General features: G+C 37.1%; 2 protein-coding genes across 3 annotated transcripts in view; both read left to right on the top strand.

The window, feature by feature from the left end:
- The window catches only part of LOC133519893 (bifunctional heparan sulfate N-deacetylase/N-sulfotransferase), a 176,807-nt gene that overhangs the window by 71,870 nt on the left and 89,268 nt on the right, over positions 1 to 15,669 (top strand). The gene's annotated exons all lie outside the window — the stretch shown is intronic.
- Positions 3,225 to 4,273, top strand: LOC133519493 (histone-lysine N-methyltransferase SETMAR-like). The gene is made up of 2 exons (XM_061853498.1): positions 3,225 to 3,870; positions 4,008 to 4,273. Exons 1-2 carry the CDS (start codon positions 3,225 to 3,227, stop codon positions 4,271 to 4,273), a joined length of 912 nt encoding a protein of 303 aa, XP_061709482.1.

Below are 15,669 nucleotides of genomic sequence, written 5' to 3'. Positions count from 1 at the left end.
TACAATCACAAGGTCGGCGTGAAAGAAAGACACGGCTAGCAGCAAGCGGCACACGGTAAGCCAGCGCCCGATGCAAATTAGTGGAATCACAATTAGAGCTCAATTGTAGTTCGGCCTGCACCCAGCATTTAGCAAATGAAACAACCAGGTAAAATATTCAGCAAATAAATTACGTAGCGGCGTGCCTTGTTTTATTCTGAACAGTTTCTGCGTATAAATAAATATTACAACTTCGCTTTCGAAAACACGAACGTAATGTGCATTTTATAAGTGCATGTTGTCTATTAAAGTGAAGAGACGTCCAACAAGGAAATAACACGTATGTATTCTGTGCTTAGGGCGGACATGGAGCACTATTTGTATGGCAAACAAAATGTCGTCGGAATGTCGCCGGGGTTGACAGATGATGTTTTGGGGCAATTAATCTTGACCAAATATGCGGGAGCCGCGGTCTTCGCTCGTACCCTAATGACGCTACTGCGCACCCGCCTCGATCCCCAGCCACCGGCCCCGCAATATTACACCCCTTTGTCTAATAAAATTATAAAACAATCACACTTACAAATGAAGCGGTTATGTTGCATTAAGCGTGAGAATATTCTTAATGATAATAGTAAATAGTTAATTTTGATACAATATTTGATCAATAATTAGCCAACGGTGATAAAATTCTCGTATTAGAAAAAGGTGATTCTTGGCATACATGTTATAACTACGACAAACATGAATTCATGTTACATTTTTAATTATAGTCGTCATACTTCCAGTTTCGAAGGTATTAATTTTCCAGGATTAATATTTTGTTTAATTAACCCAAAGCCACGGCTGAAGAGATAATTAAGGAAGTCCCACCATCTGGCTCTAGGAAGTCACTTTATATACATGCAAGCAAAGTTGCCGCAAACAGTTTCTAGGTATTGCGACTCGTATAATAAGCTAAGTTCTAGTTCTTAAATATGTCTGTTTCCACTACTGTTTCGCTCGTGTTTCAATTAAACGTATGCATTGGTTCATATATAAATAGTGATTCAGTACAAATGGTAGACTTCACAATTAAGAGTGTGTTAGCATTGCCTCCTTGACAGAAAATATTAGAAGTATACCATAGAATACATATAAGTATAATTATGATATGTTATCACTGTGTCCCACGCGCAAACATAATAAAATTAATATATATTATATACATAAATATGGTTTAATACCAAAAGGCCAATTTAAACGTACATTGTGACATCGAAATTGTATATTATAAATGGTGTCAGTCGCGCGTGCGTTTCGCTTGTATTTATCCGTACATATATTGGCGCGAACGAGACGCACGATAACTAAATGACATCATTCAGATATAATTCTGATGTCAGTGTACGTTCGATACAGACCAACTGTATCACTTAATACTTCGGGGGCGTAGCTTTACTACGAACTGCTACGCCGTAACCCACCGTAGCATGTTTAGAAAGAAAGAAAGAAAATACATTTATTTAACGCCACAACACAACACATTACATTATTGTTTATTACTTGAATGTAGCGAAATATTTAAAAGAAGGAAAAAATGTTTAGATCCGTTTTTAAATAAATAACATTTTTATGGAAAAACCTTTACGTTGACTACTTTGTCTTAATGCACAAAGTAAAATTGTTACATGTTTTTATTGACCGATGGTTAGCTAAAGTCTCCGTTTCAGCTTGGGCAAATATGCTTTCGTATGTCCGGATGTTCTCCTTTACAAGTCGCAATCCTCGACCAATTCTCGTGAAATGTTGTGAGCAGGTTCGATGATTAAATTTTTTTTGTCGATTCAGTTTTTGGATATTTATCAAAAGTTCGCGAGCTCTACAGCTCATGGAGCAACTGGTAAATAAGTGGGTATGTTTAGCTAATTACGATATATTTCATATAATACTTATACAAGGTATTCAATCAATAAAACGATCTCCAGGGTAAGGGCAAAGTTCATGGGGAACGTTGTTATACTGCACTGTAAGATTTCAACACCCAGTTTGCGTTGTAGTGTCATCAGATTTTAAAATCTGTTATTGATTTAATATTGATATGACGACAGCGCACTTCGTCACATGTACTTAGTCAGGTCATAAGTTCAGAATAAGTTCTGTCACAAAGATTTTAACTGATAAAAAAAAAGTCATGGGTACAGATCCCTTATTATTCATATATATGGGTTGGAAGCTTATTGAATGCTGAAATTAAATGTAGATTTCTGTCTCAGTTTTGCGATATTTTATCTGATATTCTAAAAAAGTCGTAAAAAAATATGCAAAAAGTACGCGACCTTTTATCTTTTTTAAAATATATAATTCATGTGTATTGAATTGCCAAAATTGCAACTGTACAAGTTTTGCCAAACCTACTCGTTGGATGTCAATAAGCGTGTTAGTGTTACTGAGAAGTACCCTAAGTTTAAAGGATATTAGCTGAAGTAAAGACCTGCCTGAGAACTAAATGCTGGTATAAAATATCGTTCTAATATAGTAGGTTCATATAAATAAACAATTAGCTTCATGCATGAATATTTTTTTTTAAATCATTATTTATATCAGTTCAACACCGAAAACAATATAAATACTTTTATAAATCTTCACATTATTTTACTAAAAAATATTTAAAATGCTGAAAAATTTTGAGCGGTTGAAACGCTCATAATTTTTGGCGCGAATTCTACAGAGCGGATGACGTCAACTGACGTTTGGTACTAATGTTGTTCGTGTATTTCAACTCCTCGACACTAATAATTCATTTTATTATTTGTAAATACCATGGATGAACCTGAAAACCGTTCTATAGGCATTAGGTATTGCCAAAGCATAAAAGGAAATACAAGTGCAGCTCACAATGTACTAAACTCACTCAATATTTTTTCCAATAAAAATTAAATCGAGTGAGTAAACCAATTTTGTTTGTCGATATCAATCGATTTGGTAACAAAATACTTCTTACCTTTTGGGCTGCACCATAAGCTTCGGAAGTAAGTAGTAGGTATGAAGCCTTATATTCATTAATTTAATCAATTCAACTAAGTACGAGGGCGGGATGATAAGTAACTGGCCTTAGCTATTTAAAAAGTTTGAATTTAAAAATAAACTAGCGTAATTTAAGCTTCGTGTCTCTGGCTATCTGTGTTCGAAATTTAAATTTGATGGCTTAAATATTTTATCGATTTTCTGTTATTTGAAAATATATTGTGACGATTGTTTTCAAAATGGATAAAATTGAACAAAGAGCGGTGATAAAGTTTCTTTACATGAAGGGTATGAAGAGGATAGGTATTTATGAAGAGTTAAAGAATGTTTTAGGTGAATGTGCTCTTTCTCACGCCACAGTAAAAAACTGGGTGGCTGAATTTAAACGAGGCCGTACAAGTGTCCAAGATGAAGCCCGCTCTGGACGTCCAAAAAGTGCCACAACTCCGGAAATGGTCTCCAAAGTGCACGATATGGTTTTGGCAGATCGACGATTGAAGTTATCAGAAATAGCTGACACTACAGGGATATCAAAGGAACGGGTACATCATATTCTAAGTGAAGAATTAAATATGAAAAAGTTATCCGCCCGTTGGGTGCCGCGATTGCTTACGCACGATCAAAAAAGAATCCGCGTGCAAAATTCGGAAGAATGTTTGGATCGTTTTCAGAAAAATAAAGCTGATTTTTTGCGTCGATTTGTAACAACAGATGAAACATGGGTTCACCACTACACGCCAGAATCAAAAATTCAATCAAAACAGTGGACTGAATCTGGATGTTCGGGTCCCAAAAAAGCTATGGCTGTAAAGTCGGCTGGAAAAGTTATGGCTTCCGTCTTTTGGGATGCTAGTGGAATTTTGATGATAGACTACCTTCCCAAAGGTAAAACTATTAATGGGGAATACTATGCTAATCTTTTAGATAAGCTTCATCAATGCATTCATCAAAAACGACCAGGCTTAGCAAAAAAAAAATCATCTTCCATCAAGACAACGCTAGGGTTCACACATGTGTTAAAGCCATGGCAAAAATCGGCGAATTAAAGTATGATTTGCTGCCCCATCCACCTTATTCGCCTGATCTGGCACCATCCGACTTCCACCTGTTCCCGAAGCTTAAAACTTTTTTGGGTGGACAGAAATTTGCCACTAATGATGCCGTCATAGCCGCTGTGGAGGAGTATTTTGCAAGCCTCGAAAAGAATCATTTTATGGAGGGCATCGCAGCTTTAGAGCGAAGATGGAATAAGTGCATAGAGCTAGGTGGAGACTATGTCGAAAAATAAAATTAGTTTTAACACCGAAATTCAAGTATTTTCTACTTAGGCCAGTTACTATCATCCCACCCTCGTATTTACGAATTTATACACAATATTGAACTGTATATTCTTTAGTCAAACACAAAACTTTTTAAATTGTATAGCATAGACAATTTGCCCGTTCTTAAGGCTCGTCCAGACGGGATTATCAAATTGACCAATTAATTAATTAATTGGCATCAATCTCATCTATTAGCGTTCACAATACAAAATTTTAATCATTGTATGTATGCAAAGATATTGATTGAAAGAGTAGTGAAAGAAACCGATGAGAAAGTATGGGATGCACAAGCGGGATTCCGAAAGGGTATGGGATGTACGGATCAAGTCTTTTCCCTGCGATGCATAGCCGAAAAGTATTTGGCCAGAGGTCAAAAGGTCTATTGCGCTTTCGTGGATTTGGAAAAGGCTTATGACAGAGTGGTGAGGAATGAACTTTGGTCGGTACTGTCGGTGTATGGATTGAGCGGTCGTCTCATTCAGGCACTGAAATCGCTCTATGAGGATTCCAGTGCTTGTGTGAGAGTAAACGGATCGTACACTGAGTGGTTTAGCATCGAAAAGGGTGTTAGGCAAGGATGTGTAGCGTCACCGTGGCTGTTTAATCTATTCATGGACAGTAGTATGCATGATTTGAGAAATGATGAATGTGGGCTGAGAATGAAAGGTTTACTCGTCAAATGTCTTCTTTACGCTGATGACCTGGTATTGCTGGCGTCATCGGGTGAAGAATTGCAGGAGATGGTAACTAGAATGCATAGATCTTTTGAAAGGAAAGGAATGAAAATAAATGTGAGCAAGACGAAAGTAATGGTATTTGAAAAGGGAGAAAGTATGACGAACTGTGAAGTTTTGATTGGTCAAGAAAGAGTTGAACAAGTGAAAGAGTTTGTTTATCTGGGAACCTTGTTCACTAGGGACGGTAAACATGATGAAGACATTGAAAGGAGAGTGAATGCTGGAAATCGTGTGAATGGGGCACTCAACGCGTTTATGAGCAGCCAGAAGGTGTCGCAAAAAGCACGGTTGGCTGTGCATAGAGGGGTGTTGGTGCCTACACTTATGTATGGTAGCGAAAGTTGGGTATGGCAGAAGAAACATCAGAGTCAAGTGAATGCAGTGGAAATCAGAGCGTTGAGAAGTGTGTGTGGTGTAAAATTACAAGATAGAATTAGGAACAGTGTGATAAGGGAAAAGTGTGGACTGAACGAAGATGTAGTGACAAAAATTGAGAAAGGTATGTTGAGATGGTTTGGACACGTGGAAAGAATGAGTGAAAGAAGGTTAACAAACAGAGTGTATAAGGGAGAAGTAGAAGAGGGAGCTGGAAGGGGTAGACCTCGGCGGACTTTCTCTGATCAAATTGGGGAAATCCTGAAGAAAGGCCAGGTCAAGGGCACCCTAAACCGACGAGCGTGTATGAGGAATGTAATGAAAGTGAAGGAAGCGAAAGAGGTATGTCAGGATCGTAGCAAGTGGAAATCCGTGGTCTCTGCCTACCCCTCCGGGAAATAGGCGTGATTATATGTATGTATGTATGTAATTTTAATCACCAATTTTAGATGTACGATAACATTCAAGCGCTCAAATAAAAAAAAAATGTCCCCAAACACGCATACTAATGCGTTGTAGGAGACCTAAATGTCGAAATCAATATGATACTCTGGCACAACCAAAATTTAAATATTGTAGGCAGGAGTTGACTTGTGGTTGAAGATTTTTTATTGATCTCAAAAGAAATATACATTTCACTTAATGTGATACATACATCCATTAATTAATTCTATGTTAATTTGCGCCCCTGAGCGACAATTTGATTCTATTTACAATTACAATTTTAATTTTATTATAGTAAGTATATTTAATTCCTAAGTGACTATAACACAACAACTTCCCATAGAAAATTTGAATTTCTTGTATGCAATTGCAACTTGTTAGTAGAAATATGCATATTTCTACTAACAAGTTGGGTGTGGTTCAAAGGGATTGCAATCCGGTCCGGCGGATCCGGTAATCCGGCCGGATCCGGCACTTTTCAGGAGTTACCGGATCCGGTAAAAAATCACCGGATCCGCACCGGATCCGGTATAATAAAAAAACGCCTAAATATAGCACGCACTGTGCGTTTCAGATGAGGAAAAGACAATGGATACGAGGTATGAAGTTGAACAGAACAAAAAACGAATGAAAACGTTTAAATTTAGTAAGATAAAAATATATTTATTATGACGATGAGTGGGAACAAAAGAGGATTTCTTCTTCTTTCATGTAGGTGGCACGATATGACGATTACATAAATACTGTAATAGAAGGAAAAATGAAAGGATGGAGATGCCATGGAAGGCATTTGTAATTTATGCTAAAGACAAGGTTAATGTCGTGTCATAATGTTGTGATAGGAGATTAACCGACTACAGTTGGGCTCATCAATATGTGTGAATGAAGAATATATGATAATATTGATAATCTTTAGTTTTCTCCAATATATGTATATATATGATAAAATATAGATTCTTTTCTATTCAAATTTAACAGAGAATCTTTTGTCTTTACAATTTCATCCAATCTTATGCAATTTCCTTCATCTCCTGGTACATGCTACTCTACGTCTAGCCAGTTCTTTATTTGATCTATGTAACTTTTCTTAGGGAGTCCCTTTCCGCGATGGTTTTCAATCCTACATTCTATTATTTTTCGCATGAGATCGTCGTGTCGTGTGTTGTTCCTTATAATTTGACCAATATACTTTTCCATAAATTAAAAAAGTACAATTTTTTAAGTCATACAGTCTACTACTTTTTCGGACAAATAAATTAGAGCAAGATAATACTAGAGCGCATTTAATATCATAATTGGTTAAAAGTAAAATATCTTCGTTAAAAGTAATAAATAATAGTAAGCGTAGGAGTTGAAAATAGAGTTCCGGTTACGCTGGTTATAATATTAGCGGAAAATCGTTGAGCATTAGACTTTTTGTTTGCCGCGATATCTATTGTCGAGTAGCAGTACTGAGAGTTCCGCTACTCGATGCTAGATGTCGACTACGAAAATAATAAGCGTTTTGGTACCAAAACTGATGTATGGAGTGAGCAATCTATGTACTTCTTATTTCTCTATGCTAGAATGGATGTCAACGTTAGAGTTTGTGAGGAAAGAGAAGATTCGTGGAATGTTTGGGGCCCAATACATTCCACGACTCTTCTCTTTCTGAACAGACTCTACAAAGAATTCAATCAAAGAACAGTTACGAAAACTTCTCCTTTCAAGGAGCTCCAATTCCCACCCCACATCCCATCATCAGGCTTTGGAAACTAAGCAAATTTATAATTGTAAACGAAAATTTGAGCACTTTTGAATGGTTAAATATAATAAATTACCGATTTAATTATTTTTTTTAAAGTGATATTGACATTGTTACAATTTTTACTACCAAGTTCTATTTTATTATTAAGAAGTTATTTATTAACTTCAAATTAAGTATAGATTTAGGAATACGTATTACGCAAAAAACTAGAAAAATATGTCATTTAATTAACGTTTATATTCCTATACCAAACCGGATCCGGTCCGGCCGGATCCGGCCGGACTACGGCCAAAATCCGGCCGGATCCGGCCGGATTGAAAACCAATCCGGTTTGCAATCCCTAGGTTCAATATATATTTTATGTTTCATTTAAATGTAAAAGATCTTTTATAGTACATATGGGGCTACTTTATAGCACTAGTGCGAGAAGTAGCATATTACGTTACTGTGTCGAACATTTAAAGGGCCATATGTACTGTAAAACGTTGTACGATACATGTGCGAATAGGTAATTCGCAACTCGTGTCGATTTAAAACACTCCCTTCGGTCGTGTTTTAATTTATCGCCACTCGTTTCGAATTTCCTATTTTTCGCACTTGTATCGTAATGTACTATTAAAATTACAATTTGTTTGGCTGATTAGCGCTGAAGTTGGCACTGTTGGCGAGTCTTTGACTATTGGCGGGCATGCGAAAATTAACAAAAAAAGCGAAGCGTATGATATTGGGAGGAGAGGAAAGTACTTGGATGTATTGTTTCGGAAATGTAATTATTGAGAATAAGTTAACTGAAGTTATACTGGTGAAAGACATTTACAACCTATAATAATGCAAAAACATAATTTCGTGATACAAAACATAATAAAACTTTTGATCGACGTGTTGTATGTAAGTACGTGCAAGTTTAAATAATAACAGTATTGAAACTCGACCAAGTGTTTATCTAGAAGTAGTCGACAATAACGGATGTTTGAGATATAACTATTTTTAATTAATAAAACGCGACTAAAATACATTTTTATAGCAGATTTGTTTTAAAATCAGTGCGACGTAGAACAAAACAGCAAATCTGTCTGAACTGTGAAGTCACGTGACGTTTCGACCAATGGCATTGCGTTTCGCTCATTAGCATTTCGCGCGCAATTTTTGTACTTTTTGTTTATTATTTTAAGCAATTAAATGATAATTTTATAACGAAAATGCATTTGTAACATCATATATCGATAACAATCATCCGAATAAAATTTATTTGGTTCAAATTTAAACTTCATGCACGAGGCTAATCTAAATTTTGATCTAATTATTTTATGTTTTGATCAGTATAAAACAAGTAAGTAAATATGCTTTATTACACCACAAAGAAAACAAATTTTTAAACAGATTTACAATGTAAAGAAAGGTAGGAACAGGCGGTCTCATCGCAAGCTTTCAAACCATCATGGCTAACTTTTTTATTAAAAGTTTTGTGTTACATTTTATCAGTCAAAACTTTTGTGACAGAACTTAAGACCTGACTGTATAAGTAAATGGGAGAATCAACTTTTTAGCGTCACTCGTTGCCATGGTTACGATTAGTTGTCCAGGGGACAAAAGTTCATTGGAATACTGATTTTATGGTACTTAAATGTATCAAACTTGCGTTTTTGTGGTCGTTATAACCAATGTCCATAATGGGCCCCCTACTAAGCATGTTAATAGAACGGCATACAACGTCTCTTCAAACAAACTGTGCCACTGTTGTCCCTTGGACAACGGGACAGGATAACAAAACAAAAAAAGTTGATTCACCCAAATATTACACACATTTGTCCAATGTTAACTATCAAAATACTACCAAAATGGTCATTAGCAACCAGGCATGTGACCCACCAAGGAATTTGCATTATAAGCATTAAAACCCGATTATATTGTAATAAAATAAATAAAAACCGGCCAAGTGCGAGTCGGACTCGCGCACGAAGGGTTCCGTACCATTATTTATAAAAACCGGCCAAGTGCGAGTCGGACTCGCACAGGCACAGACAAGGGTCCCGTACCCTTATCTATAAAAACGGTCACCCATCCTGACCCCGCCCGACGTTGCTTAACTTCGGTGATTGGATGAGAACCTCGAGATTGGAAAGAAATATTTATGTTATTCTGTTTTTAGTATTTGTTGTTATAGCGGCAACAGAAATACATAATCTGTAGAAATTTCAACTGGCTAACTATCACGGTTCATGAGATACAGCCTGGTGACAGACGGACGGACGGACAGCGAAGTCTCAGTAATAGGGTCCCGTTTGACCCTTTGAGTACGGAAACCTAAAAACGCATTACTGTAAACTTTTGCACGTGTTCCGCAACACCGTTTTTACATACTGTATATTTATAGGCGATTTGTTTTTGCGCTACTCGTTGCTTTTGTATTGGATTGCCGTGTATGACGCATGACAACTGTTCTGGAACGGGTCTTTAGAAATATTATTTTTAGTGGATATCGACGTAATATCGTTGACCACGAGCCCTTTAGCGAGTCATTTATGGCCCTCTCTATCAAAAATCGGCTTTATTCAATAGTGAAAATTATTTAGTCAAGCATTAATTATATGGTTTTTTTTTGCGTTTCTATCCTCCAATACAAATTAGTAATATAGTGCGTTTAGTACCGTATTATATTATAAAGTTATCTTGTGTTTTATTAATAGTGAAAATAAATTATAACTTTAAGGCTGTGCTGTTTATATTCTAATGTGTCAATATATGTTTGCTTTGGGAAACTTGAATTGAGTGCCATTCTCTTAATTGAAAATATTTACTCTAATCCTCACATGTGATTACCAATTTAAATCAGACTTAATTGCGACCAAAATGTGTTATCGCAACAGAACTTTAATAAAATACCAAATAGATGCACGCACGTATTTTTAACAGGTCATCTCATAACTTGCAATATATCAAGCTTTTGTCACATGCATATATTGTGCACGTACACGCACACTCCAACGAGTTAACGAACGCGATCTGGTCCCGCACAAATCATCACAAAGCTCTTTCCGCATGCGTAAATTAGATCGGTAACTCGGGTGTGTACACGGCTTTAGAGGCGTGATCCGCACATTATTGGAGTTTGATGTTAACGGAGCATTATTATGCGGGTTTCCGAACCGGGCGAGACGAGGTGTGGAGAACGAGCAAAGTTATATTAAGTTGGCCCTTCCTTGTCTCCTCCAAGAAAGCGTTATCTTTCCAACCAAATAATACCGATATCTTACGAACTAAACTCTTTATAGTTGTGACACCTTGATGTATTCAGCTTTATCGTAGACTTTGTAATCGAGTCGCACTGAAAATTTAAATTTCCGTCAAGTTGCAAACTCATTAGCCCATAGCATACAATAAATTATATTTCTATTTACAAATTTGGCCCGATTAATTAATTTGTCACAGCTCTAAACTTCTTGACAAACAAAACAATGGGCATTGTTAGACCGTTTTTTATGACTTAATTAGTCTTTCGAGCATAATCAAAAACCTTTTTGGCGAGTTGAATTGTAAAATATGCAGATTTTGGCGTGAACTTTAATATTGCGCTCCAAATTTACACGGTTAGAGATTAGCCTCTGCTAGTTTACATTTCCTTCGCCAAACATTCATGTAATAAATAACAATAAAACGCGGGCAGTGTTTTGGAAATGCGAATACCTAAGCACATGGAAAATGAAAACTGTAATATGGTTTAGTTAGAAACGTGATTTATTTTCTCATTAGAACCGCTTCTATACGTTCCTAGAGTTTAATTCTAAAAGCCACCCGGGACAAAGTAATAATTACTTTCAACCTTGACTCCAAGTTCATTAATATTTGATTAATAATAGCTTATGGGTGACTAAACAACACCCTACGCATTTAGTTTTATGGTGTTTAGCCCGTTGCCGTGCCTAAACTAGGTGGTAATGGGTTTTCCTATTTATTTTCGCTGTAATACACGAGGGGTTTTGTAACGTTTCATCAAAACCTTATAACCTATAATATCGTAGCTACTTACCTATGTAAGCTTTGTTTTCATCTTTACACCTTATAAAACAAAGCCCCGCCCGCCGCGTCTGTCTGTGTGTATGTATGTTCGCGATAAACTCAAAAACTACTGAACGGATTTTAATGCGGTTTTCACCTATTAATACAGTGATTCTTGGGGAGGTTTAGGTGAATAATTTGTTAAAGTTTTTGTGTAACCCGTGCGAAGCACACACAAACAATTGACATTTATGGAGCATTCAACTTCAAGATTTCAAGTTAATCTTATTTTATTTCAATACCTACTAGTAACCTATTTATACCTAACAAAGGTTACCGAATAAAGATAAAATCCCTTTAAAAATGGTATAGTAAATGAAGAGGCCGACCTTCCTAACTCTTTTATATCGTGTATTGAAAAATCGGATCGATTCCACGGGTGCCATCTTTCCGTCGGCCGCCGCACGGACACCTAATTCATTCTTAGAAGATATTTTTTTTCTTAAAAAACTTTTCGCATTCCGCTGGTAATCAATTTTATGGAACTGTAAGGAATTTGTTCGCATTACGGCGAAAGTTTTTATAGTTATATCAGGGTGATAAGTAGTTGTTGGAGTTCATTTTTATCTCGAGCTTTGTTCCTGTTCACTTTGGTGTTTAGATACACGGTTATCTGTGGCGTAGAAGTATTAAATTGTTTTTACTGGGTCACATCACAAGCCATGAACTTGAAAGACTTGAACCGCGCTTTATATCAAAGGAGCATTAGCTTGAATATTTACTAACAATTTACAAATGTCCATAGATTAGTGGAATAATTCATTGTTTATTATTTTACCGACGACAACGCGAGGCGCCGGAAAACGGCCCGCCACCTGGACGACGACGGTCCAGGACCCGAAAGAGATAGAAGTAGAACGCAGTAGCCCAAAACCGGGAACAGTGGAAAAGGCAGACAAGGAGAGCCGACCCCGAATAATAGGATAAGGCTTAAAACAAGAAGAAAGAGAAAATTATTCTCTGATGGCAACGCACTACTTGTCATTGTGGAGGTCCTTTATGATGCTGATGATGTCCCATTTTGTAGAAAATATAAATAACAAATTAACGAATTGACTTTGTCATATGGCCTCGGGCGCGCAGCAGCGCCACAAAGTGGCCCGGGCTGCGGTTTCCGAGAGAGAAATACTTGAGATATATTTTATATACCATGAATAAGGTATTTTTGGCACTTTGTCCGTGTCGATATTTTTAGACGTGACTGTGTCCAAAATCTTTTATAGAAAACTGGACCTATAGTTCGTGTCATCCACGATGACGCATATATTTGACAAATCCAACCTTGACACGCGTCTTCATGAATGACGAGTCTCGGATGAACAGCCTCGCATCCTATACACATAAGTCTACCGTCTACGTCCCGACAAAAAAAACTGATGAGCGACATTCAATATTTTACTTCACGATGTTAGCTATCATAAATTACTTCGTGATAGCTGACGTCGTCAATTAAATGTTTTAAAACCTTCGCAAGTTAATTACTCCTATAAAGGGGACCCTTGTAATTTCGATCAGTCCATCTAGGCGTTCGTCAATCACGGCCCCTAGCACCTTCAATTTATCCACCTATTGGAAATTGGAATGAAATTTAACATAGCACCTTTTCACATGATTGATGCGTCAGAAAAAGTGTTTTTTAAGGTAGAGCCTATTCTAAACGATTATGTATGACATGGACGTTATTCGTGACATTTCAGTTGCTCATTATTCATTAATGAATTAAGCACGACAAATTGCGTTGTGAAATTGCTACTTATATGTACCACTTTTTAAAATGTGGGTAAATCCCATGGATTAGAATATACGAACGGTAAAAAAAAAACAAAATTGTCAGTGTAAATATCTATCGATCAGCGTGGAGCGTAAACCGACTCTATTTAAATTACTGAGACGCTATAGGGAATTATTAAGTATGGGTAACTTACTTTGAATTTCATCGCGGACGAGCAGATGAAAGGCAGTCTCAAATTGTAACCAATTCGTACGGAATCCTAAAAACGCGTCTAGAGGGCCGGCAGTGGAATTAACCTTTCCAACAGTCCCGTAGATTAGTGGCCCAGTTACGGCTGTGACCGGGTCGTCCACTAGTTAATATTCAAAGGGTAGTACCATCTCGGATTCCAAGCGCGTTTCCTTCCCACCACCGCACTACCTTAGCACCAACGGTTTCGCTTATACGAAACTTTTTTACGAATACGTCAAATTGTATTACATAATGATTTCAGTCGTGAATTAACGCGTTTTTCGACCGACGAAAAACCTTCAGAATGTTCGTGAAATTGACAAATCATGTGGTGAAACACAGATCGGAAACAAAAAGGTTTTCACAGTTGTCCGAATTTGGTTTCGCATTCATCACTTAACTTTTTAATCAAATTTAATTCAGAAATTTGAGGATCTCCTCTAATTTCACGGCTGAATGGATTTGTTTTGGGGTAGCAAAGAAGTTTCAATGTAAACCCTTCAATTCAATTCAAATAACGCAAAGGTCGAATTTATACAAGCGGACGGCTGAAATGTTCACGGATCTCCAATCTCCAAGATCCCATATAACAAATTGATATTAATAAAATCATATACTTAAATTACAGGACGGCTGTAATAAAAATAACAGCTATACGTACGGTAAAAAAGGCACTTTCAATTTAACGGCAGACTATAACGATAAATTCTTCAGTTACTTTTTCCGCTAAAGAATTATTTTGTACCTATCATTTACGATAAGGTTAATAGAAGTTTTATACTGTAATGATAATGACTACGTCGTCTCGTATGTACCTACTTCTTAAATAAGCTTAATATTGCACTTAGTTGCACAAATCGATAAAAGCTAGAGATGTGCCGACTACGGTTTTGGCCGACTAGCCGACTAGCCGACTAGTCGGCAGTCAGGTGGCCGACTAGTCGGCCGACTAGTCGGCGTAGCCGACTATGGTCTTCGCCTAAGTTCGGGCGTAATCGGGAACGTTCGGGTCGCCTGATTCGCTGCCGCACGTGGTTGCGTTTTCATGTTTTGACTAGTTTTGTTTACCTTTCCGATTCACTTGTTGCTCCGGTGTGTTATTATTAGAAAAACATACATAACGAATCGTAATTGTTGTTTAAAAGTTTAAATAAACAAGTAGTGATCTTTATAAACATTATGACTAAAAGAAAATCACGCGTGTGGACATTTTTTGACGATGTTGAAGATGATTCAAGTAAAGTGAAGTGTAATCAATGCCAAGTACTTATTTCGCGAGGTGGACTGGGTAAATCGGCAAACACTTCGAGTATGGTGGTTTTTTATTTTATTTCCTTATTTTTTTGGAAGATCTAGGCAGCCGACTATTCGGCTCATTTTGCCGACTAGTCGCCGACTAGTCGCCGACTATAAATGTGGCCGGATAGTCGGCTTTCCCGACTAGTCGGCGACTAGTCGGCACATCTCTAATAAAAGCTGTAACTGTTTCTTGGAAATCGTCAGGGTTCTATCTTTAAAGTTTACAACCAGCGCAAGTAACCAATTGAATATTCATGTACGAGAATAGCGTTTCGAGTCTAGTCGTTTAGGGACAGTGTGGATTGACATCGGCAAACATCGCTGTGTAAACTTTGGCAGAACTCTGAAAAATGCCGCGAATGTAAAGCGTTGTAGTATAAAGCAGTAAATTATATTCATGGCCAACGGAAGATATCAGCATATTGCGATACTGGCCATTGTGTTTTATTGCGAATAGGTTTTTTACATTAGCCATTATCGTTTAACGGCCCTTTAAAAATTCGCGCAACGCGCTACCTACATGTTGCCCTTTGTGACGATTTTTAAATATTGATTCAATTAACGTAGGTGGAGTCGTTACGAGGGCAGGCAAATGATACGTGAGTTGCTTTAACCGAGTTGGCGCGGTCGCGCTGAACACAACGCCACTTATTCCGGTCCGTAACGACCCCAAAGTTTATTCATCTTGCATATGTTCCGCAATATTATCTAGATCATAACGCACGATTACAAAATATTCTC

The sequence above is a fragment of the Cydia pomonella genome, chromosome 7, assembly GCF_033807575.1.
Source record: "Cydia pomonella isolate Wapato2018A chromosome 7, ilCydPomo1, whole genome shotgun sequence".
NCBI lineage: Eukaryota > Metazoa > Arthropoda > Insecta > Lepidoptera > Tortricidae > Cydia > Cydia pomonella.
Note: the sequence above shows the minus strand (reverse complement) of the source record. Positions and strands in the feature narration are given on the sequence as shown.